The 27,577-nt window shown below is 42.4% G+C and overlaps 2 protein-coding genes across 3 annotated transcripts in view; one reads left to right on the top strand and one right to left on the bottom strand.

The window, feature by feature from the left end:
• Positions 1-4,057: 4,057 nt before the first annotated feature.
• RIOX2 (ribosomal oxygenase 2) lies at positions 4,058-22,292 on the top strand. Of its 2 annotated transcripts, none has more exons than XM_082076039.1 (10): positions 4,058-4,096; positions 7,669-8,104; positions 9,427-9,546; positions 10,771-10,899; positions 13,831-13,934; positions 17,196-17,298; positions 17,974-18,139; positions 18,658-18,746; positions 19,978-20,088; positions 21,418-22,292. In XM_082076039.1, exons 2-10 carry the CDS (start codon positions 7,673-7,675, stop codon positions 21,577-21,579), a joined length of 1,416 nt encoding a protein of 471 aa, XP_081932165.1. In that variant the 5' UTR covers positions 4,058-4,096; positions 7,669-7,672; the 3' UTR covers positions 21,580-22,292. The 2 variants fall into 2 exon arrangements, with proteins under 2 accessions (XP_081932165.1, XP_081932166.1); XM_082076040.1 differs by having other exon boundaries at positions 21,421-22,292.
• A 133-nt stretch (positions 22,293-22,425) lies between these two features.
• CRYBG3 (crystallin beta-gamma domain containing 3) overlaps positions 22,426-27,577 on the bottom strand; it is a 93,817-nt gene continuing 88,665 nt past the window's right edge. The window contains exons 20-22 of the mRNA XM_082076038.1: positions 26,600-26,758; positions 25,850-26,009; positions 22,426-24,395 (exon numbers count right to left, since the gene is read on the bottom strand). Of these exons, the coding sequence (XP_081932164.1) occupies positions 24,307-24,395; positions 25,850-26,009; positions 26,600-26,758 (408 nt within the window). The 3' untranslated portion in view covers positions 22,426-24,306. The remainder of the gene's footprint in view (positions 24,396-25,849; positions 26,010-26,599; positions 26,759-27,577) is intronic.

The following is a 27,577-nucleotide window of genomic DNA, read 5'->3' on the forward strand; positions in this document are numbered from 1 at the left end:
TTCACTTGCTGCATTTTAATTTTGCCAGGCAACCTTTATGCAGCTCAGCAGCTTTTGTCCTGGGATGGTAACTAGGGGGAAAGTGATTACAGCTTAGCAGTGGAGTATGGATGAGCAGAAAGCAGGAAGCAAAACTGATGGGGCTTTGTACATTATGCATCACCAACACTTCAAGAAAAACCCTCACCCTGTCAGCTGCCCCTGATTTTCCAGAGGACCATTGGGAAGGGCCTCTATTTTGAACAAATCTTGCTCACTAGTCCAAGAGGCAGCAGAGAAGCAGTGTCTCAGACCTGATGCACTCAGTGTCTTACAGCAACCTCCCAGGTGGATGATGAGTGTCACCTGCACAAGCTATGGCCCTCATGTGACACCCAGACACCTGTGCCTGGTGTAGACCTGCTGCAATCACCTGCTTTCTGCATAACTGCTCAGAAATGTAGGCTTTGAGGCAGAGATTTTAGAAAACTATGCCAAGAAAACAAACAAACCATGTCTTCAGCAGCACTTGGTTCTTCTGTTTTATGTTGCATACCTGAGCGTGGGGTTTTGCCCCTTTCCTCTCTCCCTTTGGCTTTTGAAGTTGAATGTTACAGTGAGGAGAAGCTACATATGCCTGCTTGCAGCACTGATCCTCAGCACAGTTCAAGATACCATGCTGAGACACACAGGAAATGAAAGAAAGCAGCTGTGCCAAAACAGAGCCATATACAGGAATCCCGTTGGTCTCAGATGAATCCTACATGGAAATATCCTTAGGTTCAGGCTCAAGATGTTGAATTAAAGATGTTCATGGACACATAAAAAGTATTCACAGCTCCAGAAAACAATCAAGATTCCTTTTGCAACTTTCCCAAATATGGAGCATTTCCCATTTAATTTCATGGGTTTGTCTGTTGTTTAATGAAGTGAGTTATATTTACAAAGTCAGTTCAAAACAATAATTTGTGGTGGCAAAAAATGTCACAAAATAAATGCTTGGTCATTGCTTGGTCAAAATTAGGAAGTGGGAATAAATTTGGAAGCCTGAACCACTCTCTGGTTTACTTGATTTTCCTACTCCAGTATTGTTGCTCATAGCATGATGGTGTCTTTTACTCTTTCAAAAAGCTGCATTTGTCAAGCTCCCAGTTACAGAGCTGGAGGAGCTGGTGACACACTGCATGCCGGGTGATTGAAATCTGATGGAGTGAGTGGGTGCTTTGCCAGCCAGTTTGCTGCCAAACAAATGATCTGAGCTAAGACGACTTTGATACTATTCCAGGAAATCCTGTCATGGAAAGCAGAACCGTACCACGAATGACAATGCTGGGAACATAAAGCCAAGGCACACACAGGCTTTGGCAACAGCAAGAGCACACTAGACCTCAAGCTGAGCCAGTGTGTGATATAGATATATAAAAAAAATTACCATGACATCCTTGTAACTGCACTGCCATTATGGAGGCATCCTGCACAGATGTTCCAGATTGCCTGAGAAGATCCCACCTAATTGCTCCAGATGTGCATGTCCTAAACTTTTCACATGAACTAATATATCACCATTGTTGTCACATAATTTTTAAAATAATCTGCCTTACAGGAAGAGATATTTGTTCTGTAGCCAACAGTGAATCCTCAGCCGCCAACAGAATAAATACCCATGTGCTTCTCGACCCATACCAGTTCCCTCTTCTAAATTTCTTACAGCATCTGTGGCAGCGAAAGCCTGAGCCCCACGCAGCCTGTCAAGTGGGCAGGTCCACACAGAGAAGTGTTGAGGAAAAGAGATTCACGCTTGCATTTACCTTCCAGGCACGTGCCTGACAGCTGCACAGCTTGCTCCCACAGAGGAACCTGTTGGTTACCTTCAACTGTGAATGTAATCACTGGCAAAGTGTTCTCCGCACAGAGAACACTGTATAGCAAGTTTCATTATGTTAATGAAGATGACTGGATGTTAGGATGATGAAATGTAGCTGTATGCTTTTACAGCAAAGCTTATAATTTTTATTTTCTTAATGCAGTGACTGGGATGATAACATGGCCAATTATACTTCAAAAATCTATTGCTTGTCTAAATGGCAAAACCAGCAAACAGTATTTAAATACATTATTTCTTGTCTAGAGGGCATCAGAGGCTTGACTAAAACTCACATGACCCTCATCTGAAGGTTGTGCTATCCTCCAGAAAGGGATGTAATAAATACTTTTAGTCAATTTGTCTAGACAGACCAGCATGGAAGTCTTTAAAAAGGATTCACAAGTATTTCCCATTCCTGTTATTTGTGGCTGGTTTTACAGCCAGTCAAATGTATGGGTTTTATGTCCCACAGGATTTACTAACAGTTAAAACATCATAGCCAATATGTAAATACATATTTGTTTGAGTATTCATCCCAGTGGTATTCAAGCAGTTATGCTGAGAGTACTTTGTGGATTTTTTGAATAGAAATAAGAGCTTGTAATGGTTTCTACGACCAGCTGAGGTGCAGGATGTGGCCTCCCTATTTTTAGCATCTGCTTCTACACTCATCTGTATTAAAAAAACATCCAGTGTTAGTGTAGGTGATGCAAACATTTAAGTTTGGACAACTACTTCATTCTTCAAAGCTTTATAATTCTGAAGGAAGAAGTATGCAGAATTTTATGTCAGTGACCTGTTTTACAGAGAGCTACAAAAATGTACACCTTTGAATATCTCAGCTACTGGTGTAGTTTTTGAAAAATATTCTGAACGTTTAGTGACATCATGATGAACTGAGTCAGAATTAGAAAACAGAGAATGTCATCTTCTTCAAAAGTCACAGCTCAATGAAAGAAAAATGCTTTATAGAGAAACTCAAATTTTACTATCTAATTCGTACACATTTGTACAATTGGGACAACCTTAGGTTCACCATGGCAAAGTCTGTCTCTGGTAGCCCATCCACATGCTGATTAATCTGTATTTTCTGATGAAGTGGCCACAATGTTTTGGTCAGCTGGTGACCAAAGTGGTCCAGGTGGTAAAGAAAGAAGGATTGAATAGGGTGAGTAGCATTCAGCACTTTCTCTCTTCCATCCTCTCTCCCCTTGTGTTATATTTTACCAGTTTCTCTACTTAGCAGGTAGGAGTCCGCTGGATGCATTCATGAACACAGAACTCACTGGAATCATGCAATGTTTGTTCCAAAAGATCCAGTTAGTGCCAGGGAAGCAGGAGTTATTCCTGTGTAGATGGCAACTTGCACTGCAAGGAAGGGCAAGCCTACAAAACCATTTTCTATAAAGGGAGGGATTCGAACTGGTATTTTAGATGTGAAAGGCTCTGCTATTTCCCTCCACTAGCTGTTGACAGAATACAGTCCCCTCTCTTATCTGCCACTGAAAGGTCCTTCTAGGAACTAACTTATGCCCAATATAACCTTCTACATACATTAGCCATGCACTGTAAGGTTGTTAAGCTTTCCAAAATTCATCTTTTCCTGGTAGTTCTCCTTTGTATGCTTCAAGCTATGAGTGGACAAGAACAAAACTCTAAGAAAACCTACCAGTTTTTCTGATGTCTTTCAGCCAGTGTAAATTAAACCAATAACAGGCATCTTCAATAAAGGTAACTAAAAATATTTCTGTAAGTTTTCATGTGTTCGGTGAGTATTCTAAAGATTTCTTTGAAGGAGCCTCAGAGGGGCTCTGGAACAAGATTTTGATGAAGGAAAACATAATGCTGCTAAAGCCCAGGCATTTTTGTGTGTATTAAGTAAAATTTTATATAAATAACCACAAGGTTGTGTGTTGTATCCACGTAGTAACTTCAGTGGAGACAACGTTGTGTCATTTCCTATCGGTTTCAAAAAAAGGAGTATTTTTCTCTCTTGCACATATGCGCTGAATAACTTGGGCAGACAAAGAAGCAGCATTCCTTGCACGGATTACGTTTTCAAGCGGCGATTGCTTTAACACTTTCACTGCTACTGGCCGACCCCGGTCCCGCCATTTCCTCCCGGTGGCCCCGCCTTCCTCCACAGGGCCCCGCCTTCCTCCACAGGGCCCCGCCTTCCTGCACAGGGCCCCGCCCACACCCCGGCCCCGCCCATCTCCGCTGGCCCCGCCTCGCCCGCTTCCTCGCGGCCAGGTGAGTGCGCGCACGCGTGGGGAGCGGGAGGACGAGCATACGGGGGCTGAGGGGCAGCAAAGCTGTTGCGGGGGCGGGGGGTTAATGGCGGCGGGGGGAACGGGCTAACCGCCGCCGCGCCGGGCTCCGCGCCCTGCTGGGACGCAGGGAAAGGCCGCTGTGGGTGCGGGGCGCGCTAGCGCCGGGCCCGGCGGCCTCGTGGCTGTACCTCTGGGCCCTCTGTCTGTCCCACCGCCCCCCTGCCCCAGAGCTCCTTCAGCGGCGGCCCCGGCGGCCGCGGAGCGCGGCCGGTGTCGCTCGCTGGGCGCCCTTCGGGGCAGCCCGGCCGTGCCTGTGAGGCTAGCTGGGGGCAAGGAGAGTTGCCTGCTGCGGGCACAGGAACACAGGTCTGCGTTTTTTCCTTCTGGAAAGTAGCCCGGTGTGGCTACTGTGCAATGAACGTGAGCAACAAGGGGCGTGTGGCCTCAGAATCGCTGTGGCCATCTTTCTTCCCCATTGCTTCAGAGGGAGCTGAGCCTCCCTGCAGTTGCTGGGCCACTCTAGAGGCCTGAACTCATAAACGGGTACATCTGGTGCGCGAGGTGGAAAATACTGATGTGAAATAACTGTTCCTCACTGAGGCAGGAATAGGTCCATTCTGCTGCTGCGCTTTTTCTCCAGCCCTGTGGAGATTGAGGGTATGGGTGGATGAAAGATGGGACATGAGCTGGTAATGTGCGCTTGCAGCCCAGAAGGCAAATCATATCTTGGGGCTGCATCAAAAAGAGCAGGTCGAGGGAGGTGACTGCCCCTCTGCTCTGGTGAGACCCCACTTGGAGTCCTGTGTCCAGCTCTGGAGCCTCAGTACAGGAAAGACATGGACCTGTTGGAGTGGGGCCAGTGGAGATGATCAGAGGGCTGGAACAGCTCTGCTGTGAGGACAGGCTGAGAGAGTTGGGGTTGCTCAGCCTGCAGAAGAGAAACCTCTGAGGACCTTAGTGCAGCCCTTAAATACTGTAAGAAAGAAAGACAGACTTCTTACCAATACCTGTAGTGACAGGACAAGGAGCAATGGTTTTACGCTGAAAGAGGGCAGGTTTAGGTAGGATATAAGAAAGAAATTTTTTCTGAGGATGGTGACACACTGGAAGAGGCTTCCCTGGCAAGCTGTGGGTGCACCATCGTTGGCTGTGTTCAAGGTCAGGCTGGCTGAGTCTTTGAGCAACCTGGTCTAGCGGAAAGTGTCCCCATGCCCAGGCCGCCCAGTTGGAACTAGATCTCTTCAAACCATTCTGTGGTTCTACAGATGAAGTAACTAACAAAACACTACAGAACAACATGTTATGTAAATGAAGCTGCATTCTGTGAATAGGACATATCTGATTTTAACTTTGTGAAATACAATGTGAGTTGAGAGGTTGATACGATGGATTTAAGTCTAGAATTCCAAACTGCCAATTCAGGCTTGGTTGCATTTGTGAAAGTGGCATTTGGGGATCTCAGTTGTAGATTTCAGTGCAGGCAGTGTCTTCAGATGTTGCTCTCAACTGGGGACAAATTTTCAGGCTTTTTTTGAGGATTCCCTTGCCTCATGGAGAACTGTAGCTTGCTGCAGCCAGGAACATCCATCCTTTCAGGAAGGTGGTGATGTGGATTCCCTCCTGCAGGACTAAGGTGACCGTAGGTTCCTGTTGAGGTACAGGCTGTTAAAGGCACTGGCAATGGAACACTCTGGCCAGGAATTAGTGGAGCAGTGAGGGTGTCCTGCATACTGCTGCGCAGGAGAACTTAGTACTGCATGTACCAGAACTGGAGTTTAAGTTTCATGGTAAGGGATCTGTGTAAGTAAAAGCATCTTAATAAATGAAAGTATTTACTTTTGGGAGTGCAGCTGTCATTTTTATTTACAAATGAAAGCATCAGCATGCTCTAACTCCTCATGTGTTGGCTTCACAAACTTGTTCAGACATGCCCAGAGTCAGTTTGAGTTGGCCAGCCCAGACCTAACAGGCAAGCTGTGATGCTAGACAGCTTGGTGCTGGCTCATCATCAGGATACTTAGCTTCTCAGGCAGGCTTTTTCTGCTGCCTGCTGCTCTGGGTGAAATGCTGGTGTGGACTTAAGATTAATGCAAGTATGCACATACTATAGTATTAGACTTACTGTAAATTCATTTTTTCCTTAACTTTCCTGAGAACATGGCAGCTAAACCCTTTGTGAATTAGCTTGTTTTGTTTTGTTATTTCTACACAATGATATGTAAGCATATTACCTACCAGGAAAAACGAAGTAAATGCCTTCCAACTTTAATATTAAATGTCTGCCCTTGGATGAAAGAGTTATTTTTATTCTACATAAACCATGAAGTTTGACAGCCTTGCTAAGATGAAAGCAAAATCTTATAATTTTAGGTTTTGGTGTAATTGCATCACACCAACAGAAAGGCCAAAAATGGTCCTTCTGTTCTGTAAACTTAATTTTGCTAAACCTGGCCATTCAAGACACAGTGTGGAGACCCTGACAGAGGCTGAGATGTGGGGCACTGTGTGGTGAACATCCTTAGATGCCTGGCACTCCCACATAATTTAGCATGAAATTGTTCCCAGGGCTGAGACGTGAAGCACATGCCCTCACTTCATATTCCTGAAACCTGTTCCGTCTGCAGGGGAGTTTGCTCAGGGGGTTTCTCTTTCTTTGGAAGCTGCTGTAACCCTTCTGCCAATGGAATCATCCTCATCCGCTGAACGTGGTTACATATTCCTTCTTCCCTCACAGCGATCTACTTTTTCACTTGGCCGCCTTCTTTCCATACCTCATTTCCCTGTGTTTTCTGTTCATGGTATTCTTGTGTAGATCTTAGTGCATGCTGTCAGGGTCCCCTTGCTGCAGCAGCTGCCTTGTCCTGCTAAAGCTTTAGTCCAGCTATGCAGACACTGGGTTTATGATGTGTAAGCCAGCTTGAAAGGAAAGCTTTAACACCCCCACCTGCTGCTTAACTGGTTTGGTTCTGCACTTGAAATGCCACACATCCTCCCCCCGTCATGCTCTGGCTAGAAGGTCATTGGGAAATCTTAGCTGTGCTTTTTTCCCCAGTGCTAATGCATTTCAAGGAAGCATAATAGGGTACAGCCTTCTGATCCTGTCCCCTCTCTCTGCCCGCTTTGCATGTTGCCGTTACATCTCTTAAAGCTGAGTTACTTTTTTAATCATTTGCAGCTCTTGCTACAGAAGACCAGTCTACCACAGGTTCTTTGTGTGGGTGGATTCCTGTGTTTGTGAAGATCTGTTTTGTGGCCATTGTGTTCCATTGCATATTTTTTACTATAAACTCAGCTGTAGGGTTTGAGCTTCTGCGAGCAATGGCTCCCAGTTGAGCCGTTTGGAGTTTGCTGAGGTTTGAGAGAGGATTGGAGGCCTTCTGTGGGCTTTCCTTTTTCTGCTGCTTGAAACAAATAGTGAGCATCTGGAAGCAGAGCAATTCCCAGTGTACTCTGATATCCTGCTGGAGAAGGCAAAAGGAGCTGCTTCGGGCCCACGAGCTCTTGAGGTTGTGTTACTGACAGACTGTTTTGGTCCTCTCTCCTCTTGAACAGGAAGATGCCCAAGAAAGGAGGGAAGCAAGCTGAAATGGGAAAAGAAATGCAGACACCGTGTAAACGAGCAAAGGTGGAAGCAGCTTGTTCTCCGTCAGTCATGAGTTTTGAGAGCCCAGACAGCCTCTTCGGAAGCTTGATCTCTCCCATCAAACAAGAGGTGTTTTTCAGGGAGTATTGGGAACAAAAGCCACTGCTCATTCAGAGAAATGATAACCTGATGGCTGCTTACTACCAGTCCCTGTTCCAGTTCTCGAATTTGAAGGAACTGTGCGGCCAGGGTCTGTACTATGGGCGAGATATAAATATCTGCAGGTGTGTGAATGGTAAAAAGAAGGTTCTAAATAAAGAAGGCAAAGTGAATTACATGCAGCTGAAGAAGGACTTTGACCAGAAGAAGGCAACAATACAGTTTCATCAGCCTCAGAGATTTAAGGTTGGATCATTTCATTGAATATAATTAATGCATGTTGTTTAATATAATATATTTTGCTTGAGTCATGCTACATATAGCTATATCTCTGTCCCAAATAAATCCAGGGAAAGCAGCTGACATCGATGACCTGCTAAAATCTTTACATGACCTGTATTAAATAATGGTGTATGCTTTTGGACTGCCCTCCATGTTTCAGTGCTCTGCAGTAAGAAAGAAATCTGGTACATGCTCTAAAATCAAGTATTCCTTTAAAAAAATCTGCTTTGTCACAGAAAAGTTTAGAAAAAACTTGAGTGCACAAAAGTAGTGATTATCTACCTGTGTCTGCTTAAATTATCCCTTCTGCCCCACTGTTTCCTTGTGCAAATAGGGACTTTTATACTGCTTTCCTTTAATGGAGGGCAAGGTGTGAAACCATGTAAAAGATTGGATACTCCACCTTTCTTGCCGATGGATTGGCTTTGAATTGCACCACGGAGCTGTACCACCTCATTTGAGCTGGGTGTCCACTCTCTGTTCTTTTTGATGCCTTTGCAATCTTCATGCATGAGAATGAGGCAGTGGTGCCTGCACAGTTCTGTAAAGGACTCCAATACTTGTAGGTATTTGGATTTAGGTAGTTCTTTTTTTGTCCCAGGGTGTCAACACAATTTAATTGTGAAGTTGACTGTAAAAATGCAAGTACACAGCTGAGTCCTGAGTATGGTGTCTCTGGCTGATCTCATATTGACTGTATCTGTAATGTCTGGTGGCAGGGGCATCTGCAGGTGAAGTTGAAATGTTGCGTGGCTTATGCTGAAATCTAGAGCTTGAGCCTAACATACATAAATTCTGTTTGAAGTTGCGCTTGCAGGGGTCTGTTAGTTGTCATCTTCTGATACGAGAGCCATCCCTTTGGTACATAGTCTGTCACATGTTAGATGTGGATGAGTAAAGTTTCTTCTTGAATATGCCGAGACAATTGGTGTCACTGGAAAAAGATCTCTAACCTTTGCATGTTCTCTTTGATGCTAGCCCATATAATGCAAGTCCTGCATGTGCTTATTGTCTTAAGATGTTTTGTGGTTCATGGTACAGGGAAGACAACAAACATCAGCGCTACTCTGGGGCAGCAGACTTCTTGGCTTACTGATTACTTCGTGGCAGATCCCTTTTGTGCCTACAGTGCTTGCTTTCAGCAGGAACACTCAGAGCATCTGCCTCCCTGTGGGAGGTGATTTTTCACTAGAAAAACGTCCCTGTGTGGTGGGGAGGCTGTGAGCTGGGCAGTGGCCTGGCTTGGCTGAGCTCTTCAGTAGTAACAGCATCATTTCTTTTTAAAGGAGGAGCTGTGGAAGATTCAGGAGAAGCTGGAGTGCTACTTCGGGTCTCTGGTTGGGTCTAATGTTTACATTACTCCCCAAGGGTCACAAGGCCTTCCCCCTCACTACGATGATGTTGAGGTAGGATCACACAACCTTGTCTGTGAAGCTATGTGTGGGCTTTTGCTACTGACAGTGGGTACCTGTACGTGCCTCGTACGTCCCCCCTCGCCTCTCATAAAATAGCTTATTAGAGAAAAATGTTTTTTTTCTGCCAAAAGCTTATGGTAATTGATTGCAAGTGTTTATAGTAATTTTGCATGTATAATTTAACTGAAAAGGTACTAATAGTAATATATAATGGTAATGTAGTGTAAACTGTGCTTTCGAGACCTGGTTATTTTCATTAGATGAAAAAATAATGTGTTTTCCCAGCTGCACATACTTTTTAGCACCTGTTTTTCATTTTAATTTCATTCAGACACCCAAGAACCTAGAAGTCCTTTTTTCTATACTGTAAGTACTTGCTCTTTCTTCAGCTGGACAGTGGAAGCAGACTTGTTGTGCTGGTTCCTGTTTGTGAGTTCTACTGTTTTTAAGAAGTTACTGATACGATGAAGTCTGGTGGTCCAAATGCATTTTAAATTAGCTTCTAAAAGAAACATTCACATAGACACTGCATTAAAAAAAAAGTTGGGCTATCCCACTTAAACAAAACCAAAAAACCCTTTACATGTATTTTTTGTTCTTTATTTTTTCTCTTTCTATTAAATATATCTGCAGTTTCGTTTTCCTTATGTTTGTTGTTCTGCTGCCCCACAAACTGCATGTTCTGGTGTATGTCATCAAGCCCCAGCTTACAACATCCCCTAGATATTTCTGATGCTCTGTTTGTTGGTGAATGGTAATAAGACCCCTCTCATCTGATATTTTGAATATCTGTGTGGCAGACATTACTTTTGAATTTGTTGTCTAGCACCTATTTAGGTGACTGGAGAGAAACAAGGATTTCCAAATGCCTGCCTTAGGATATAGTGGATCACACTTCACAACTCTTCCCTCTGTTATCTCCAAGTAGAGCTTAAAGAAGTAGTTCAAATGTAAATTTGTGCATTGTAGACATCTAAAAATTAATGCGAGAAGGATCCCATTTGCCATGCTGCGGAGTAGCTGAGACTGGGGAAGATCAAATCAGTTCCTTGTCAGAAAACCAACCTGTGTCACTTTTGTTTGTTTTCTATCCCTGATTTCTGGTATGGTTCCACAGACTTTCCAAGTAAGAAGATGACTTAAAATTTCTGATCAGTTGGGTGTGTGAGGGGCAGCAAGGCTTCCTTATGCATTTGGATTTATGGTCTTTTGCAGGTGTTTATCCTTCAGCTAGAAGGTGAGAAACATTGGCGACTCTATAAACCAACGGTGCATTTAGCTCGGGAATATAATGTGGAATCAGAAGATAGGATTGGGAATCCCACACATGAGTTCATATTAAAGGTATTCTAATTTAACTGCTTTACAAGGTCTGGGCTGTGGTTGACAGAAAAGTAGTCATGTTTAAAGCAGTCTGTTTCTTGAATGAAATATTGTGAAAACTCATGGCTGTGAAGTTGAGGGGAGGGCTGGTGAACAAAACATGGAGCACAATAAATACTGGTGATAGTTGCCTAGCCTATCCTTTTTCAAATATATTATTTGCATTAACATTTAAATAATGGACTGAGAAACCAGTTATTCTCAGAAATTCTCCAATATACTTCAATTTTTGCACCCTGAATCCTGGGTTGTGTTTGTGGAGTTGTGTACAGAAAGACCATTTGGTTTATATATAGTTATGAAAAATTTTTATGCTTTTACGTGCTGTCTATGATCAGTCAGGTTAATCCTTCTACGCACTAAGACTTAACTGCTTTACTGAAGTTTGTCACTGATCTGCTGAATTAGATTTATATATTATCCTCGGCTGATAAACAAAAGCATGAACTAAACCCCATACTAACTTGCTGTATTAAATGTTTGTTCTTTTTTCAAACCTGAAAATTAAGTGTTTGGCTGTTTTTTTGTTATTTGGAATAAAAAGAGCATTTCCCGAAGATTAGTGAATGCAGCTCCTCTGACAGCAGGGCATCTGTTACTCGTCCTGCTCTGGTTTACATGCCTGTGCTTTTGAAGCGTGTTATTTATCCAGCAGACAGGGCTGCTCTGTGTTGGAAGCCTCATTAGTTTCTCTGCCTTGTGGCCTGTCGCAGGGCTTCTCTCTGCAAGGTCTCTGCTCTTCCTGGTGTAGGTAGTTCAGGAATAGTGTATGACACACTGGATATGATACTGACATCACTAGCAGTGTAGTTTGACAGACTGCAATATTCAATTGTCATGATGTATTGGGTGATGCCTAGTAAATTACAGTTCCCTTTTTAATTTCTGGGACATTTTGGGCTAGACTTCAATGTCTTTGATTTTTATGGAATAATGTATTCCGCAAGCCATTTTACTGACATCAGTGAACTGAAAATGTTGGCCTCTGAAAGGGCTTAAAAATTATCTAAGTTTTTAATTTATTTATCTTCTGTTTGATGATCTTCCTTTCCTGTGACCCATTTCTTCTGAGTGGCTGCTGTCAGATTTTGGTTGTCTGTCTGGAGCTGTCTCTGACAAAGATGCTGTCAGATGCCTCTTATTTCCTCACTAAACATCTTTCTCGAATATTTTCTTTCTCCTTTTTTTGCATTTCTGTCTGCCATCTACCATCCTTGGGCAATATAGCAAACAGACTAGTTAGAGGCTATGTTGGTGGTATCCCTTCACACCAAAACCAGGTAGCTGATTGAGAGCAAAGGCACGCTGGTTTGTGTGTAGGGTCCCAAGCTGCGGTGTGTCTTGGTGGCACTGTCTCAGTTTGTGGCCATGGCTAGTTTGCTGCTGATGTCAAGCACAGAGCTTATTTGGTAGCTGGCTATCTAGCTGCCTTCATGTAAGATTTTCTATTTAATTTGTTGGTACTTCTCCTTTGTCTGCCCCTCCTTCCTCCAGTTCAGAAGTAAGAAGGCAGCAAAGTGATCAGATCTGTGTTGTCTCTTGTCAAATGCTCTGTTCTTCCCTAATCTGGGTGTTGTCTGTGAAGATTCTGATTATTTTAATTGAAGAGTGTCGTGCTTGCTGGCACATGTGAATGATGTTGATGAGACTACCCAGCAGGTAAGATCAATAAGAGTTGGACTTTGCAGTGAAGACTGCTTTGAAAAATCATGATCCTTGCTCCTTAGTGGTAGGTGTGGGCTGCTACAGCATGAAAGAATTTCTTTTACAGATTAGTTTGTCATCATTCTGGTGGATGTTCTGGGCTCTTACTGCATGTAACCAAACCTCCCGTTTGTCTTTTTTTTTTGGCTGGGATTGTGAAACATAGCAAATGTAGAGAATTCAAAATATTCTTAGTTAGTTAGTGTAGTCCTTACACTGGTACGTAAGCCAGTTTATTAATGGCAGAGAGAGGCTTGCTTCAGAACAAGTAAATAGTACATAACTGATCTATGATGCTTTGCAGCTTGTTATAAATAGATCTTGCCAAGTCTTGTGAAGCCTCAGAATCCAAAGAGACTTTTCAATTCAGTGAAAAGTCAAGTAGTAGTCACTTGAAATTTGTCTATATTAGACAGTTTGGTAGGTGCTTGAAAGTAGGTGACATGACCAGATTTAAGGAATGGTAAAATTAAAATGGAATAAAATTTCATCATTGTTTTATGAATTTTCTCTTTGATTGTGCCACCTCACTATATACATGTTTATAGGAGAAGCCATAAGTAACCCATTTTTTCCTTCTTGGAGGCAATTTTGTGTGCTTTGTACTTCTCTCTTATCTTGACGTTCCTAATCTAAATTTTTCATCAGTGTAGAGATTTAATTTAGATAGGTGAGAAGAAAGATAGGGAGAGACAGGTTGCATTTTTTTTTTAAATGTTTTAACTGAAAATTTCAGACAACAGTATTGTAACAGATTGCCATCTTTATAGAATATTTGGCTTTTCTTGCAGATTACTTGCCTTTTCTTTTGACATGATCTGACAAACGTGTTGCAGTGCTCCTCTGCTAGCCTGCTGTATTGTCAGCAGGTTCATCTCAGCTGCTTTTTTGTCCCCTTAATGCAGCTGAGTTGGAGTGTGCATGTTCTATAATGTTAAAAGCTTGCTTCCTGTTTTCAGATAGGTTTATAGTAAATATTGATAGTAAGTTGGAAAGTTTAAAGTATCTGACTTCTGGCTTAGAGTGCTTTATGTTATTAAAGCGTGCAATGGAGGATCTCTCTATTGTGTAATTTTAAAAAATATATGTTGTTACTCGGTCTGTTCAGAGAGTATTTGCTCTATTTTGACTACAATAAGGTTTGACTAGGTGCCCTAAATTTATCATTTCTCTTTCTGTTTCTTGCAGCCAGGTGACTTACTGTACTTTCCAAGAGGGACTATTCACCAAGCTGATACTCCTCTTGGGATCTCCTATTCTACACATGTGACCATCAGTACCTACCAAAACAAGTAATTATTCTTTGCTTTTTTTTTTAGTGTGATTTTTCTTAAAATGGCTTTCCTCTGCCAGATGATGTGTGTGAATAGTACAGACCTGAAGTTGATATTTCAAAGCAGTGATGTACTGTTCATTACAATGTGGCTATTATTTTTAATAGTCTCTGCTTAGCCCTTTTCTGTAGTCATTCTATTTAGCTCTTGTGTGGTTTGTTTTTCTGTGAGTAATACAGGCATGTCACCCTCCCCCCAGAGATGTGGTGACATGGAATATATGCAGGTACCCCACTATTATTTATGTGGCCTTCAGTAAGAGTCTAAGCTAGTGTCAGGTACCAGTAATTGAAGTTTCGAGATTTGAGGGGAAAAAGGGGAGCAAGACCCCTGTTGTTTGAAGCAGCCTGTTTACCAGGTTTTAATGCAGCAAGATGCTTGCTTTTTAGTTGTTGATTTTATTATTTACCAGATGTAGGCTTTAATGTGGAAGAAAATGTTACAACCGCAAACTCACTGTTGTGTTTAAAAAAAATATCTCACTGGTGGCTAAGTTACTGTTCATTCCATAACCCAGATAAAGAGTCACAAGTTACTCCTTTTGTCATGTTTTCTTCTGAGTCACCCACACCTATTCTGACAGACTTGCTGCAAATTCTTACTTTGCAAATATTTTCTCTTTATCTGTGTTTTTCATCTCCTACCCTGTACATGGGAGTCAGATTTCCTTTGACACACAGCTGAGCCTTGTGCCCACTGAAACATTGTCAGCACACAGGGAAATGCTGCTGCCACATAATTAGTCTCTCACACACTGGGTTTGGAGTCATTGGCCCAAGTTAGGAATTGGGAAGTTTTTCTGTTAGCAGGGCAGAACCATTTTGGTCATGTTCTAGATGATGGTGAGATGAATCTCTAACCACCAGCTGTACCATTCCGGAAGCCCAAGACGTTGGTACTGCTGGTAACTCTTAACATGGCCAGTTATCCAAGTTGGAGAGTGGGTTAAGATGAAGCTGCTCAAAGGTGTGACTCTTCATGAAAGTTGGGTTCAGCTGATTTTAATTTACACTCATGCTCTTTTATTTGGAAGGCAAAGGAAAAAAAGAAAGCTATTTTCTGTAAGCATGGACTGCTGTTGTAAAAAGTGTTTGACTTCATTTGTTATGGAGGAGGCAATATTAGTGCTGAGCCACTTTGGCAAGTTTGATGGCACACTCAGGTGATCAGCAGTGAGTGGCCTCCAAAGGGATGTCCTGCTCCTCCTTCCTTCCCCTGCCTTTTTTGTCCAACCGCTTCCTTGTGTTGACCTGATGCTCCTGTCGCTCTGGTTAAGTGAACAGAACAGACACAAGGCTGACACTAGAAGCAGTGGGTGTTTGGTTTGTTGATGGAGGCTGGACTGGAATGAAGTTTTACAGACCAGTGTCTAGGAGTCTTCCTGAATGTGCAGAACAGGATTTGTCAAGCTTGAGCCGTAGAGAGTTACTAGTCAAGTAGTGCTGGTAGGCAAGAATTGGGATCCATATAATAGGGTTATTGGAGACCTGACGGGCTTGTGTGGAGTCAATGCTGTTTCTCCATGACAGTGTTAGCCAAATGCCAGTCTCAGGGAGTTACTTCGGAAGCTGTGCTGTTGGGGAGCATGTTCCCTGGGTGCTTGTGTCAGAATGAGGAGAGGAAAAAGGAAAAGCTTGGAAGAGTGCTGTTCTTCTAAGGATAAATGTGGAATCATCATCCATTAAGGTTATTTGTAATGAAGTGTAAGAGCCTGCCTCTGCACCTGCTTTCAGCATGCTTAGGTAAAATAGGTAGCAGTCCTGATACATGCAGGTACTTTGATTTGGCAGGCAGGTACTTTGATTTGGCTTGCAGGTAGAAGTATGATTTGGAAACATTTCATTGGAAAATTGAAAAGTGCTCCTTGAAAATGGCCAGGCCTTATTATGGATGATGTTTGGGTTCCTTGTGATCACTCTGGAAGTGGCATGTGCGGGAGGAAGCATCACTTTCAGGGATTTTTAGGCACTGGGACAATGGCGTGCTGGACGATAGTTCCTCTGGGCTAGATCCCAGCATGCAGAGAAGTGTGTGTTTCTAAGTTCATTATAAGTAGGGCAGTTTGGAAGAGCAATGAGAAGCTGAAGATAGTTGCTGACAGATGGAGATTTGGGACAAAAGAGGGGAAGCAATAAGAGGTATAAGATGTCTAATTCTATTTATCGGCCAGAGTCCTTCTCTCCCAGTGTGTAGCAGACAGTGGAACACTTGAGACAATGAAAAATAATATAAATGAGACTATTAACAAGTCATACTTTTTTTTTTTTAAGCTAAAGTATTGTCTAGAGATGAGTGCTGAAAGCGGGGAGTGCTGAGGGACAGCAAGAGCAGAGGGTGAAGTTGGAGGACAGGCCCTGCACTGCTGCCTGCCCTAGCTGGGTGGGAGCCTGCTGGCACTCTTGGATGCCGGGCACTTGCCCTCGTTTGTCCATTAAATCAGCCTCTGAGGATGTGGTAGGGAGAGAGGCCACAAGTGGACAGGACAGCATTTTGGTGGGAGGGGCAAGCCTGTTGAAGTGGTTGACTCAAGTTAGGCCAAGAAGGTGCAGGCAGTAGTTCTTCATCTCCTGAAATTTGTTCTTACAATTCGGTAACAGAAGCACAGAGAACAAAGGCTGAATTTTTTTAAAGTATGTAGGCTAAGAATGGGGACTTAACACAAACGAGACACCTTTGGTATGGCTAAAATCCCTGTAGAAATATGTAGGGGTCTTGTTCCTGGGGTCGCAATTAAACTTATAGCAAAGGTAAAAGCTGATGCCATGTTGGATTTGATAACCCTGGGTACATTTCCTCCTTCAATGTAAGTGCCTGAAAAGCCACATTAATTGATACAACCCCACACACTTCATTGTGTGTAGTGAGGCCATATGTGCATGCAGTTGGCCATTAACGTACCTGGTAGGAAATTCTTTGTTCACTGAGGTGAGCTTTAAGCTGAATCCCCTGGTAAACAGCAAACACCTGAACCAAAACAGACTGGAGCCTTCTCAAGCCAGTTCTTTCCCTCTGTAGGAGTGTCATTGACCTGAAGCTAGTGAGGACACACATACATGATGAGAGTGATCTATTGCGTGAGATTGCAGAGTGGTGATGGAAAAAAACAGATTTGGAATTGGAGCACCGGGTTTCCAGCCCTTGACATCAGTGAAGATGTCTGTTTTATTTCAGTGCAACTATTTCAGTAATACACTTTTTTTTTTTCTTCCTGTCCTTCAGCTCTTGGGGAGATTTCTTACTGGATGCAATTCCTGGCCTTGTGTTTGATACAGCAAAAGAAGATGTGGCGTTGCGGACAAGCATACCAAGGCAACTGCTTATGGTAAGTAGGTGGGACTAAGGCAATAATAGTGCATCCAGCTGAAACTTCAGCACTGAGGCAAGTGTGTATCATCTTGTTGATCTGCTCTGATAGCTCAGTGCAATGGCATTATCTTGTCTAGCAGCACAACCACTTCATTTTTGAAGACTTCGTGATGACCGTTCTGAGATTTGCTCCATCTGAAGCATTGACTAGTTCATTACACTACCTTTCTTTCGTATCACAGTGTCCTTGTATGGCTTGTTTCCTTCTAAAAGTAATGGTGTTTGCTTTGGAGGTGTCAGAGTGACATAGTTCTTGTCAGGCCAAGCTTTTGAATCCTTACAAGTCAGCAAAACTGTAAATTGTTCTGTAACCTCTTTGTGGTAGTCCAGTTGTGCTGGTGAACAGCTCATCAGCATGCAGAAGAACAAGTCTCTCAACTACACTTGCAAGTCTTTTAGCACTGCAGGTAGCCCCAGAGTGAGGGAAAGTGAGCATCAGCTTTGGTGTGTGTCAACTGCTCATGGGGAGTGTGTAAAAGCAACAAAATTTGTTGTTTTGGGGGTAAACGTTAACGTTTGCAAAGATAAAAGAGGAGTGTCCAGATTTTCACTGCATTACTGCACCTCTTTCTCTTTAGGCTAATCTGTTTAGCTTGAATTCATGTGAGAGCAACTGTGTGTGAATATTTAGCAGGTGGATATAGCTGACTCGACAAAGAAACTGAGTAGCCTTTTAAGGCGGCTTGCGGACCGCCTGGAAAACACCAGAGAACTGAGATCATCTGACATGAAGAAGGATTTCATTATGAACCGGTTGCCACCTTACTTGGGATGCGACTCTGATCCTTTGATGCCAGGTAGATTTTGAAGTTACCAGAACTGGCTCATGTGATGATAGAGCTGTCACTAACTCTGCCTCCTATGACTTCAGTATTTGATAGTAGGCAAAGATTATAGTCTAGCATCAGCCTCATGTTGTGCTAGGCTCTACATGTGCATTTGCACATCTCGATTATTCCCCAATGTCTAGTGGAAGAGTTGGCACATCTCTCTTAAGAGTGAATTAAAAGGTTATCCTAGACTGAAATTGGCAGCTTTAATAAACTAGTATGTACTGAGATGTTTAACTGGTAGAAATTGTCCTTATGCTCTAGCGGGCTATTACAGTTACTTTTAGACTGTAAAGGTGAAAGAATAAAAAAACCCCTCCCTTTCCCCTTCTTCCCCCCTCCCTGAGTTTGAGAACATATGAGTGTAGAAACAGAGGTTAACAAAAAAATCTAGCCACAAGAGAATGGGTAGTGAACAGAGGGCTCAATTTCCACTGTTTGTCTGTTTTGATTTTTTTCTAATGGATTATTTATTTTTTTGGTAGGTGGGAAATTGCCAAAAATAGACAGCAAAATCAGACTGCAGTTTAGAGATCATGCAATCATTACAGTGGAACCAGATCAAGAGAACTCTGTAAGTATAACAAAAGCCACCCTTGTGTGCTTGGGGTAGGGTGGGGAGTATGAGGTGTGTAAGCCGTTGCTCTGATGTACTGGTCTAGCAGGGTCATGCAGTTATACTTAGTTGGATCCTGCATCCCATTAGGGCTTGTGAGGAGATCATGCAGTTGAGCAGCAATATGGCACATTCCTGGCTTCTGGAGCAGCGTACAGAACTAAATTTAGCCTGTGATTCTGCACGGTAGGTGCAGATGAGGTCAGATGGGCTACATCATTACAGCTGCCAAATGGCCTCTATAGCTTTTGATGGTTTTGTTTGTTCGTTTAATACTTTGTATCTAAAAGCATAAATAAGTTATAAAAATAGGCTCCCTCAAGAGAGGGAATTATCTTGGTTGCTGCATCTACTGGCTGTATTCAGCTTTAGTCTTCACCTCTGAGTTATCTTTGTACTTAAACGGGTGCCAGTGCTACTACTAAATCATTCCACAAAACAGATGCCGGCATCTTGGATTATCTTGTGTCCAGACTGCCACTTATCTATGAAAGTTTGTTAGTATGAAGTTGTAGAAGTCCTTTCTGTTGTCTTAATTAAAAAAAAAATGTCAAAACAGAAAAGAGGGGCTATCTTGTACAATTTTTTTTTCCCTCCAGGAAAAACACTGTAACTTTCTGATTTTTCTCCGCTATTTTGTTTGTGTTCACATTGCTGTGAGAGTGTGGGGGTTTGGGACACTTTTTGGTAACTTTTTTGCTGCCCCACCTTCCGTTGTCCTGCAGATAAACCTTAAATGACAGCCCAAGTGCAAAGATGTTTCTCAACAAATTCTGTGAGGTGTGCCCACAGAGCTCTGAAATGGTTTGCCCATCTGTGATGGAGTGAGCACAGGCATATGATTTTTGAGAGACTGATCAGTGTCATGATGGAAATTTATCAATGCACATGCCTTTATTAAGATTTCCTAAGATACACCTTAAATGGCGTGTTTTCTATGCAGCTTCAGTCCTGTGAGTCTAGCAGAGGCAGTATTAGGGCAGAAGATTATAGGTTGCAAATACATTATTTTCAAAGCAATTTTGCAGACTCCCTTATTTCTGTAGTAGATGGCTGTTGGATCATTCTGTTAGGAAGGTGAATTGTTCTCATTGATTGTCCAGTGGACTCCAGAATTAAGGAGCCAACATTGTCACTTGAGATGACTTTGAGGGTGTGGAGTAACCATATTCTTCCTGCTGTGTTTTAGGATGAAATTCGCAGGGAAATGGTTTATGTGTATCATTCCTTAAAGAACAGGAGAGAAACTCACATGATGGGGACAGAAGATGATACAGCTAGTGAGGAAGGCACAACACAGGTTTGTTCCCGTTCACACGTAAATGCACAACAAAAGCGAGGTTGCCCTGTTCCATTTTGCTGTGTTCGATGAGCTTGATGGAGATGGTAGCAGAGGCCTGGGTTCTGCTCTGTTCCTCGACAGCCAAAGCATTTCTGCCCCTTCCCTAAGTACCTGTGTGAGCTGAGGCTGCATCACAGAGGCAATTAATAGCAGAACTAAGTAATGTAATCTCATGCTTAAATGTTTGAGATGTTAACAGGATTTCTTATATGTGCCTTATGTCCCAGCTAGCAAAGCTACTGCAGTGGCTAGAAGTATCTCTTCCTTGTGTGTCCTTCAGCACAGCCTCTATTAAGGCTACTGGATACACCAGCACAGGGTCAGGTCTGGCAGGGGTCAGTGCACTTCATGTGCCATGTTGATACCACGTTCATCCTTTGTTAGAGTCTGCATCCACCGGATCATAATGCAAGATAAGGGTATTCCTTGTAGGGTGGGCTGGGTCAGTACTGGGAGTAAAGAGTTTGTCACTCAATTGTAATATTGTGAATATGTTTGCAGATGGTTTGTCTCCATTCTTACTGAGGGTACATACAGTGTGCTTTTGTTCAAATTCAAAATACTCCTGAAGAGTGGCTGTGAGCTTTGGAACTTTTTGTTCCTCTTTATGCTAGTAAGATGCTCTACCTTAGGTCTGTGACCTGAAACTCTACACTGTAGGGGCAAAGCAGAGCATAGCGTGTTCTTGGCTTAGTAATTACAGCAAGGCTTTTTGCCTGAGAGTTCCTTACCTTTTAAGATAAATCTCATTGGTCCTCTAGAGCAGAGAATGGAGGTAGCTGAGGTCACCCGCTGGCACCTGTGAAGTATGTGCAAATCACAGAATATACCTTCTTGCCCTTAAAATTGTCCATTCTGTGTAATGGAGACCCTCTGGGGTTTGCCAAAGTATGTCCAAAGACTGCATGTGCCAAATAGAAAGAAACTTCTATGGCCTTCCAAAATATAACAGATAGCATTAGGCAAGAGTGTAAATTTGAAGTTATTCCATGCTTCAGCATGGAAACCAGCTGAGGAAGCCGCACACTGTAAGCCTCCCTACCTCGTAAGTTGTGCTAAAACATGTGAGAGATGTCAGCTATTTGTCTAGTAAGAAAACTGGCAGGATGATACCACATCTTTGCTTGATGATACTCTCAGAAATCGCAGGGTGAGGCGGGAAAGGAGCAAATACCTGATCATCTGTATCTACTGCCCAGCACACTAGTGTGTAATAAAGGACACTGCACTTAGCTGAAAGATACATTGTTGTGGGGTTTTTTTTAAATTACATTTTTTTTTCCCCAGCAGACTCATGGACTGCGGTTTCCTTTGTCGTATTTGGATGCATTGAAGCAGATTTGGAGTAGCAGCACTGTGTGTGTGAAAGAGCTTAACCTTGTCTCAGATGAAGAGAAAGAAAACCTTGCCTTGTCCCTATGGACTGAATGTCTACTTGAAGTTATCTGATTACTTTTTGAATGAGCTGCTCCTTTATGTAGTATGTCTGGCCATTAAGAATCTCTTGAGAGAAAGGCTCATTAAATTACTTTTTTATCCATCTGGCCTTTGGTTTGTATTGCTGGCCAACAAAGCATTGATACATATATATATATATATATATATATATACACACACACACACACACACACACACTTTGCTACTTTCTGGTGCCAAATGTTACTTTCCTTAGCTTTTGGAAAACTGGCATTGCAAGCAACAGGAAAGCTGCTCTATGGCTGTGGATGCCCCCAGTGCTGTGGTATTCCCTTTCCTCTGGATATACACCTTGGTAGAGAGGACAGCTACAGGTACACATGGAGCAGGACACTGAGCAAACAACAATAATGCCTTCTTTCATTTGTAAAGTTCACCAGCAAGAAAAACAGTTTATTCTGTTTGAGAGAACGAAATGGTCTCAGTAAAAGCTGTGCATGTTGTTTCCCAAACAGGCAAGACTTTGCCCAAGAAAACGACTCTCCTCTTATATGCAGCTACCTCTGGAATAAACAAACTATAGTATTTAACCTCAACCTCTTCCAGCACCAATTCAGTGTGAAAGTAACCCAAACCTGTAAATGGAATCCATATCTTCAATGCTCACTTGAGTGGGGTTTGATGGGATTAGTGCAGTTATTTTAATACTTGAACATCAATGTTTAATATGCAAACTCATGTAGCAGCACAGTCACATACTCAATATACTTTTATCCCTTTTTTCTCCATTTGAAAGGAGATATTTTGCAGGAAGAATGTCCTTGATGTCTGCTAAAAACTGTGGGGTTTAGTTTAAGAAGAAAACAAGCAGCAAAATGTTCCTCCTAAAAAAAACTTTTATACAATTAAAACATACATGTTTAGCATTTTACATTCCAGATCTCTTAAGTACAAAAGCCTGCTTTACTGAGTCCTTCTTGGTTTAAAAGATTAGAACATTTTACACAGGCTTTTTAAATTTCAGATGGCTAGCAAGTCACATATAGAACATTTGATATACTGACTTCCATACAAAAAGCTAAACAAGTGCTTTAGTTGGAAAAATATATACATATATTTGAAGATATGTTACTTAAACAGCAGATTTATGATAATTTTAGAATGTAAAATAGTAAGTGCAAGTAGTTTTTCTTCTTAAATAGTACTATACAGAACTCCATTTCATACAAAAATAGACATCCATATATTTTTTTTCCCTGTGGCAAATTTAGGGTTATGTGTTTGTTTGGGGATGAATCCTTTTTGAATGCACAACTGGAATAGTTACAACTTTGGGAAACTAAAATACTGGCTTTAGCAAACCTAAACTCTTTAAATAGTTATAGAAATACATAACCCTGAATATACAAATACGGAAAACCCCTACATTTTCAATGGAGTAGATCAATGTAGTGACACTGAAATCAAATCAAGTTACCAGTGAGTGAACTAAGGGACCTCTCTTCCATGGCAGGTGTCCACAGCCCTACACACATCTGCAGTTCCCTCTGTATTTGTCAGTGTTGTCTGAGGAACCTGCTGTTTGAGGCTGCAACGGCTGCAGCGCGGCCGGGTCCCTGGCTCTGGCTGTCTCGGGTGACAGCTGGTGTGCTGACACTGCAGCAAGCAGGGGCAGGGACAGGCCCAGCTCTGACCCTTGCTCCAAGTCCTCAGCCTTTGGGCTAAGACGTAGATGGTGATGAGCCACAGTAACATTTAACATGCAGTTACGCTGTTCTTTTAACATGAAGCAAGCATTGAAATGCAGGCTGCTAGCACCTTTGAAAATATATACTAGGGCAAAATATTTTCTCAAGGAAGATATGGTTTCAAGATGAAATTACATTGTATTAAATTAATCTATATACATCAAAACAAAATACAGCTAGAGTTAAAATCACGACTGCTCTAAAAGCATGTAGCCCTTGTAGAAGTCTAGCCTGACCCAGGACTGTTTATTCTCTTCTAATACATGCACATATGGCTCCATGTTAAATGTGACCTTCAGTGATAACTCCCAGTTTCATGGATTGGGAACAGGCCACGGGTCAACAAAACCAGTTCCCGAATCTGGAAATTTGGTATTGTTGAAAGTAATAAAAGCAACAGCCTACCAGTAACATTAGGGATGTGCAAAAGTTATTTTTTCTACTGCTCCATCTTACATGCTGAGCTGGTAACTGCAGTTCAAAGTTGTCTTAATGAACAAAATAAATTGCATTTTAGCAAGACTTGATTTCAGGTTCAGGATCGCTTGGAGCCTGCACCATTTCACTTGGGACACAATAGTCCAACTCAACTTTTTTCAGGCTCATTAGTGCATTAATTCCTCAGTGAGCTTCCATCAGTTTAAGAGGAAGGTAAAGACAACACTTCTATAGAGCCTTTCCCGTATTACCATATTATCTCTTGCCATTTGCATCCTGCAAAGCTTATGTCTGGTCTTTTGCATTCACTGTCAATACTTCAGATGAAGAGTAATGGTGACTTTTATAGAAGTGGCTTCTAAAGAATCAGCTTCCCTGCAGAAAGACATCACATCAACCTCCCATCTTCCAGATTTGTGCAAAATTTAGTTATTGTAGGAGTTGGTGCTTGGCATGAAGGAAAGTAGAGAGGAGTTGCTGCTTAAGGTTCCAGTGGTGTGTGACTTCAGTAGTGTGGGTTTTTTTCTCCTCTAGGTGTTAATATCCCAAAGTCCATCTGCGTGGTGGGTTTTACTCACAATATTTCAATATCCCATTTTTGTGACCGTTTGTCATCTATTGGCTGATTCATAATGATGTGATTCTTGTCATAATAATTTCCTCCTTAAAAATAAAAACAAAATCATGAAGGGAAAATTTTAAAAAGAGATGCTCAGAAGAGTCTATGCATAATCTTTAAAAAAAAAAAATGTAACCAAGTAGGAGAATTAGTTGAAAAATTCTGTGAGGTAGGGGGCTGACGTCCACCCCTCTGCTTCTCTGTGTCTCCTTCAAATGGTCACTTGTCAGCCTAGGCCCTGAGGCGCTCCATGAGTTAGGAAGCAGAGTGCACCACAACCTGGAGTCCTCAAATGTACTGTTGTGTGCAGAAGCAGCAACGCTAAAGAGATTTTGCTTTTGGCAGATTCCAAGCTCCTGCTGCATTGTCTGGGTTTTTAAGGCACATACTGCTATAGAACTACAGAGATTCATAGATACACGTGAGATCATTTGGTGTAGCATACTCATTGCAAGAATAAACTTAGAAGTCCTTAAAATGAAATTTCTCTCTTTTGAATACATATAGCATAAAAATGACTGCATTTTTTTAATCATTAAACTATAAATAAAAATCCATGAAAAATAGGTGTTCCAAAGAGCTACCAAGTGGTTTCTCACGACCCCAGCCATCAGCATTATCTTTTGCAGTGACCTGGGCAGCACAGCTTCCTGGTAATGTAAGTGTTGCCATTAGTATTACCAGTTGTATTTAATGGCTTTGTACTAAATATTTATTAATTAGTCATGGTGGTCAAACTCCGTAATTCTGGAAGTCAGGAATGCTCTGTGACTTCAGCATCAGGGGGCTAAGAATTCATTATTGGTAAGTTTGAGCTGCAGAGCTCAGATGTGTAACAGCCAGTGGGACATTCACCGACAAGGCTGATGGCTTCACCCGTGGGATGTGCCCTTACCCTGGGCTGTAACCCCTGCAGGGCCGCCAGGCCACTGATTTACCCAGACTTTCCATCTGAGAAGACAGCACCATAGAGCCCCCAACCTCACAACCGGCCACTGCAGCCACTGCCCTGATACCTTTCCCTACAGATAAACCCCTCATGCCAGCAGCAGGGCTTGAACAAACTGTGTGTGAGGAACAGGCGTTCTCCAGTGGGGCGGTTCTGCAACAATGGATAACTTCAGCCATGAGAATTTTAACCAGCCTGAAAACATGAAGAGGGAGCACTTTTCCTGAGCCACCCTTATTCCCTGGTTGCTTTTCTTTCACCATTGCCTTTTGTAACTTGTATTTCTTGCCCTCAGCACTCCTGAAGTCCCTCAAGTAGAGTCACTGATCTGATAAAAATAAACCTCTGGGATCAAGAGAGTAAATTTCCCCTCACCCTGTTGTTTCTTGTCCCACTGTTGAGCAACTGGACATAAACCTAACAGGGAAGACAGGATTTGGGATGTAACCTAAAGTACAAAAGAGCTGGAATACTGCAGTTAACTTCCATGAAAAAACACACTTAGAACATGTAAGGTTTAGTGGGTTTTGTTGTAGTTTTTCAAAATACCTTTAATATCAAGCACCAGTTGGTCGCTGAGGTATGAACTGATGGTTCCATCCTCATTGAGTCTCCACTTCTGTCTGTCCTTCCCGTGTTCAGCCCAGAGCACGACTTTGGCCCCAGGCACGTCTCTGCCACCAATGACATCCAGACATGCATTGTTAGCCTAAGGAACAAGATGAGAAGTGAGATCCAGGCCACAAAGCCTCCATTTTGTGTCTGACTTGTGTCTGTTTCAGGCACCGAGCGAACTGCAGCGACAATGCTATAGCTGGTAACAAGCGTGGGAAGCGAGCTCAGAACAGGTTATTCAGCAATTGAGCAGCTGCTTGGTCAAAGTTGGTGGTCTTTGTTACTTCATGTGCTTCTTACGTTCTATCATCAGCTTTTTACATTAATAACAGCCTATCAAAGGGCAGCATTAATACCCAAATTACTTTCTTTGCATATTACTTTTCAGATAAATTCTTAACTCTTTAGAGGTAATAAGCTTAAACTTGTGACTTTAGACAGGTTTCTTCTTCCAGGAACACCAGTCCCATTAGACAGATGTGAAAAGTTGTCCAACTTGCCAAAGCAGACGTTGCATCTGTCTATACATAGCAAGAGGATGTAGATTATCAGAGTTTTGGTTTAAGATGTGTGGGAGAGGCCAAAAACTATCCTGGTGTTAACGCTAGCCAACAGTAGAAGCGAGCAACAGTAAATGGACTGCAGGTGGTACAACCCACCCTCTTCCAGCAGCTGGAGACTCACCTTGGATTTGAAGAGTCCACGACAGTAGTGCCAGATCTGGGTATTCTTGCCATTATACGGCGCCGCACACACTGATGTTGCTCTTATATCTGCCAGGCTTCCAGCGACCGTCAGATATTTACCTTGGGCTTGGTTCTTCACTCTGACGTACACTGCCGGCTGAAACAGTGAGAAGAAAGAGAGTTATAACACTGAGATTAAGAAAGTCAATGTGAGAATGCCTCTCCTCCATCTTATTTCAGATTTCTAAGGTATATGTTACAGTTCCAGTTTCAGACAAGGACGTGCAATAATTTTTTTGTTGGAAAAGCAGCAATGGCAGATAGTTGTGGTTTTTGTAAACATTTAAAAAATTATTTATGTCTGTAGAACTAATTGCTGTGATATGCAAATATCTCTAGCTCAGCACATTTCACTCATTCCAAGGCCAGTAAATGGGCTGTACTCCACAAGCATTTTATTCTCAGGACACAAAACTTGCTGAGACATGTATTCAGCAACTTCAACCCTCATCAACTGGAATATATAGCAGGGAAGTTACTCTATTGCTTTTAAACACACAGGGAAAACAGAGTACTAGCTTGGAATCCCCCTTTTACTCAATAAGGAGATTTTGCAGGGCTACTACAAGGTTCAAGCTTTTGCTCTGCTTTTCACTGATTTTGGCGCAAATGAAGAGCAGTGAGCTACAAAGGGCAGCTCTGCTGGAACCCCAACTCAAGCACAGCTTTTCCTTCTGGGAGTTTTGAATCTCTCTTCTTGTTTTTTCATGTTAAAACAACCCCTAAGGTACAGACAATAAAACCTCTCTCCCACCAAGCATCCATAAACTCATGTGTATTAGTATAATGTATAGTTATTCTTTACAAGGAAGGGATTATATTATGAAGTCACTGAGCAAAATTTGTGTGTTTCATTTTGCCCGAGTTACAAATGTTTTGCTTTTTCTTGTACTACCTCTTACGCTGGCAGACTTGC

This window comes from Streptopelia decaocto, assembly GCF_964273445.1.
Source record: "Streptopelia decaocto genome assembly, chromosome: 1".
Lineage (NCBI taxonomy): Eukaryota > Metazoa > Chordata > Aves > Columbiformes > Columbidae > Streptopelia > Streptopelia decaocto.

Bases quoted from the DNA above. Each gene is read 5' to 3' on its own strand.
- RIOX2 (XM_082076039.1), top strand. From the start codon at position 7,673: ATGCCCAAGAAAGGAGGGAAGCAAGCTGAAATGGGAAAAGAAATGCAG. The intron at 13,935-17,195 runs GTAATTATTCTT...CCTGTCCTTCAG, and splicing joins ATCAGTACCTACCAAAACAA to CTCTTGGGGAGATTTCTTAC. The intron at 18,140-18,657 runs GTAGATTTTGAA...TTTTTTTGGTAG, and splicing joins CTCTGATCCTTTGATGCCAG to GTGGGAAATTGCCAAAAATA.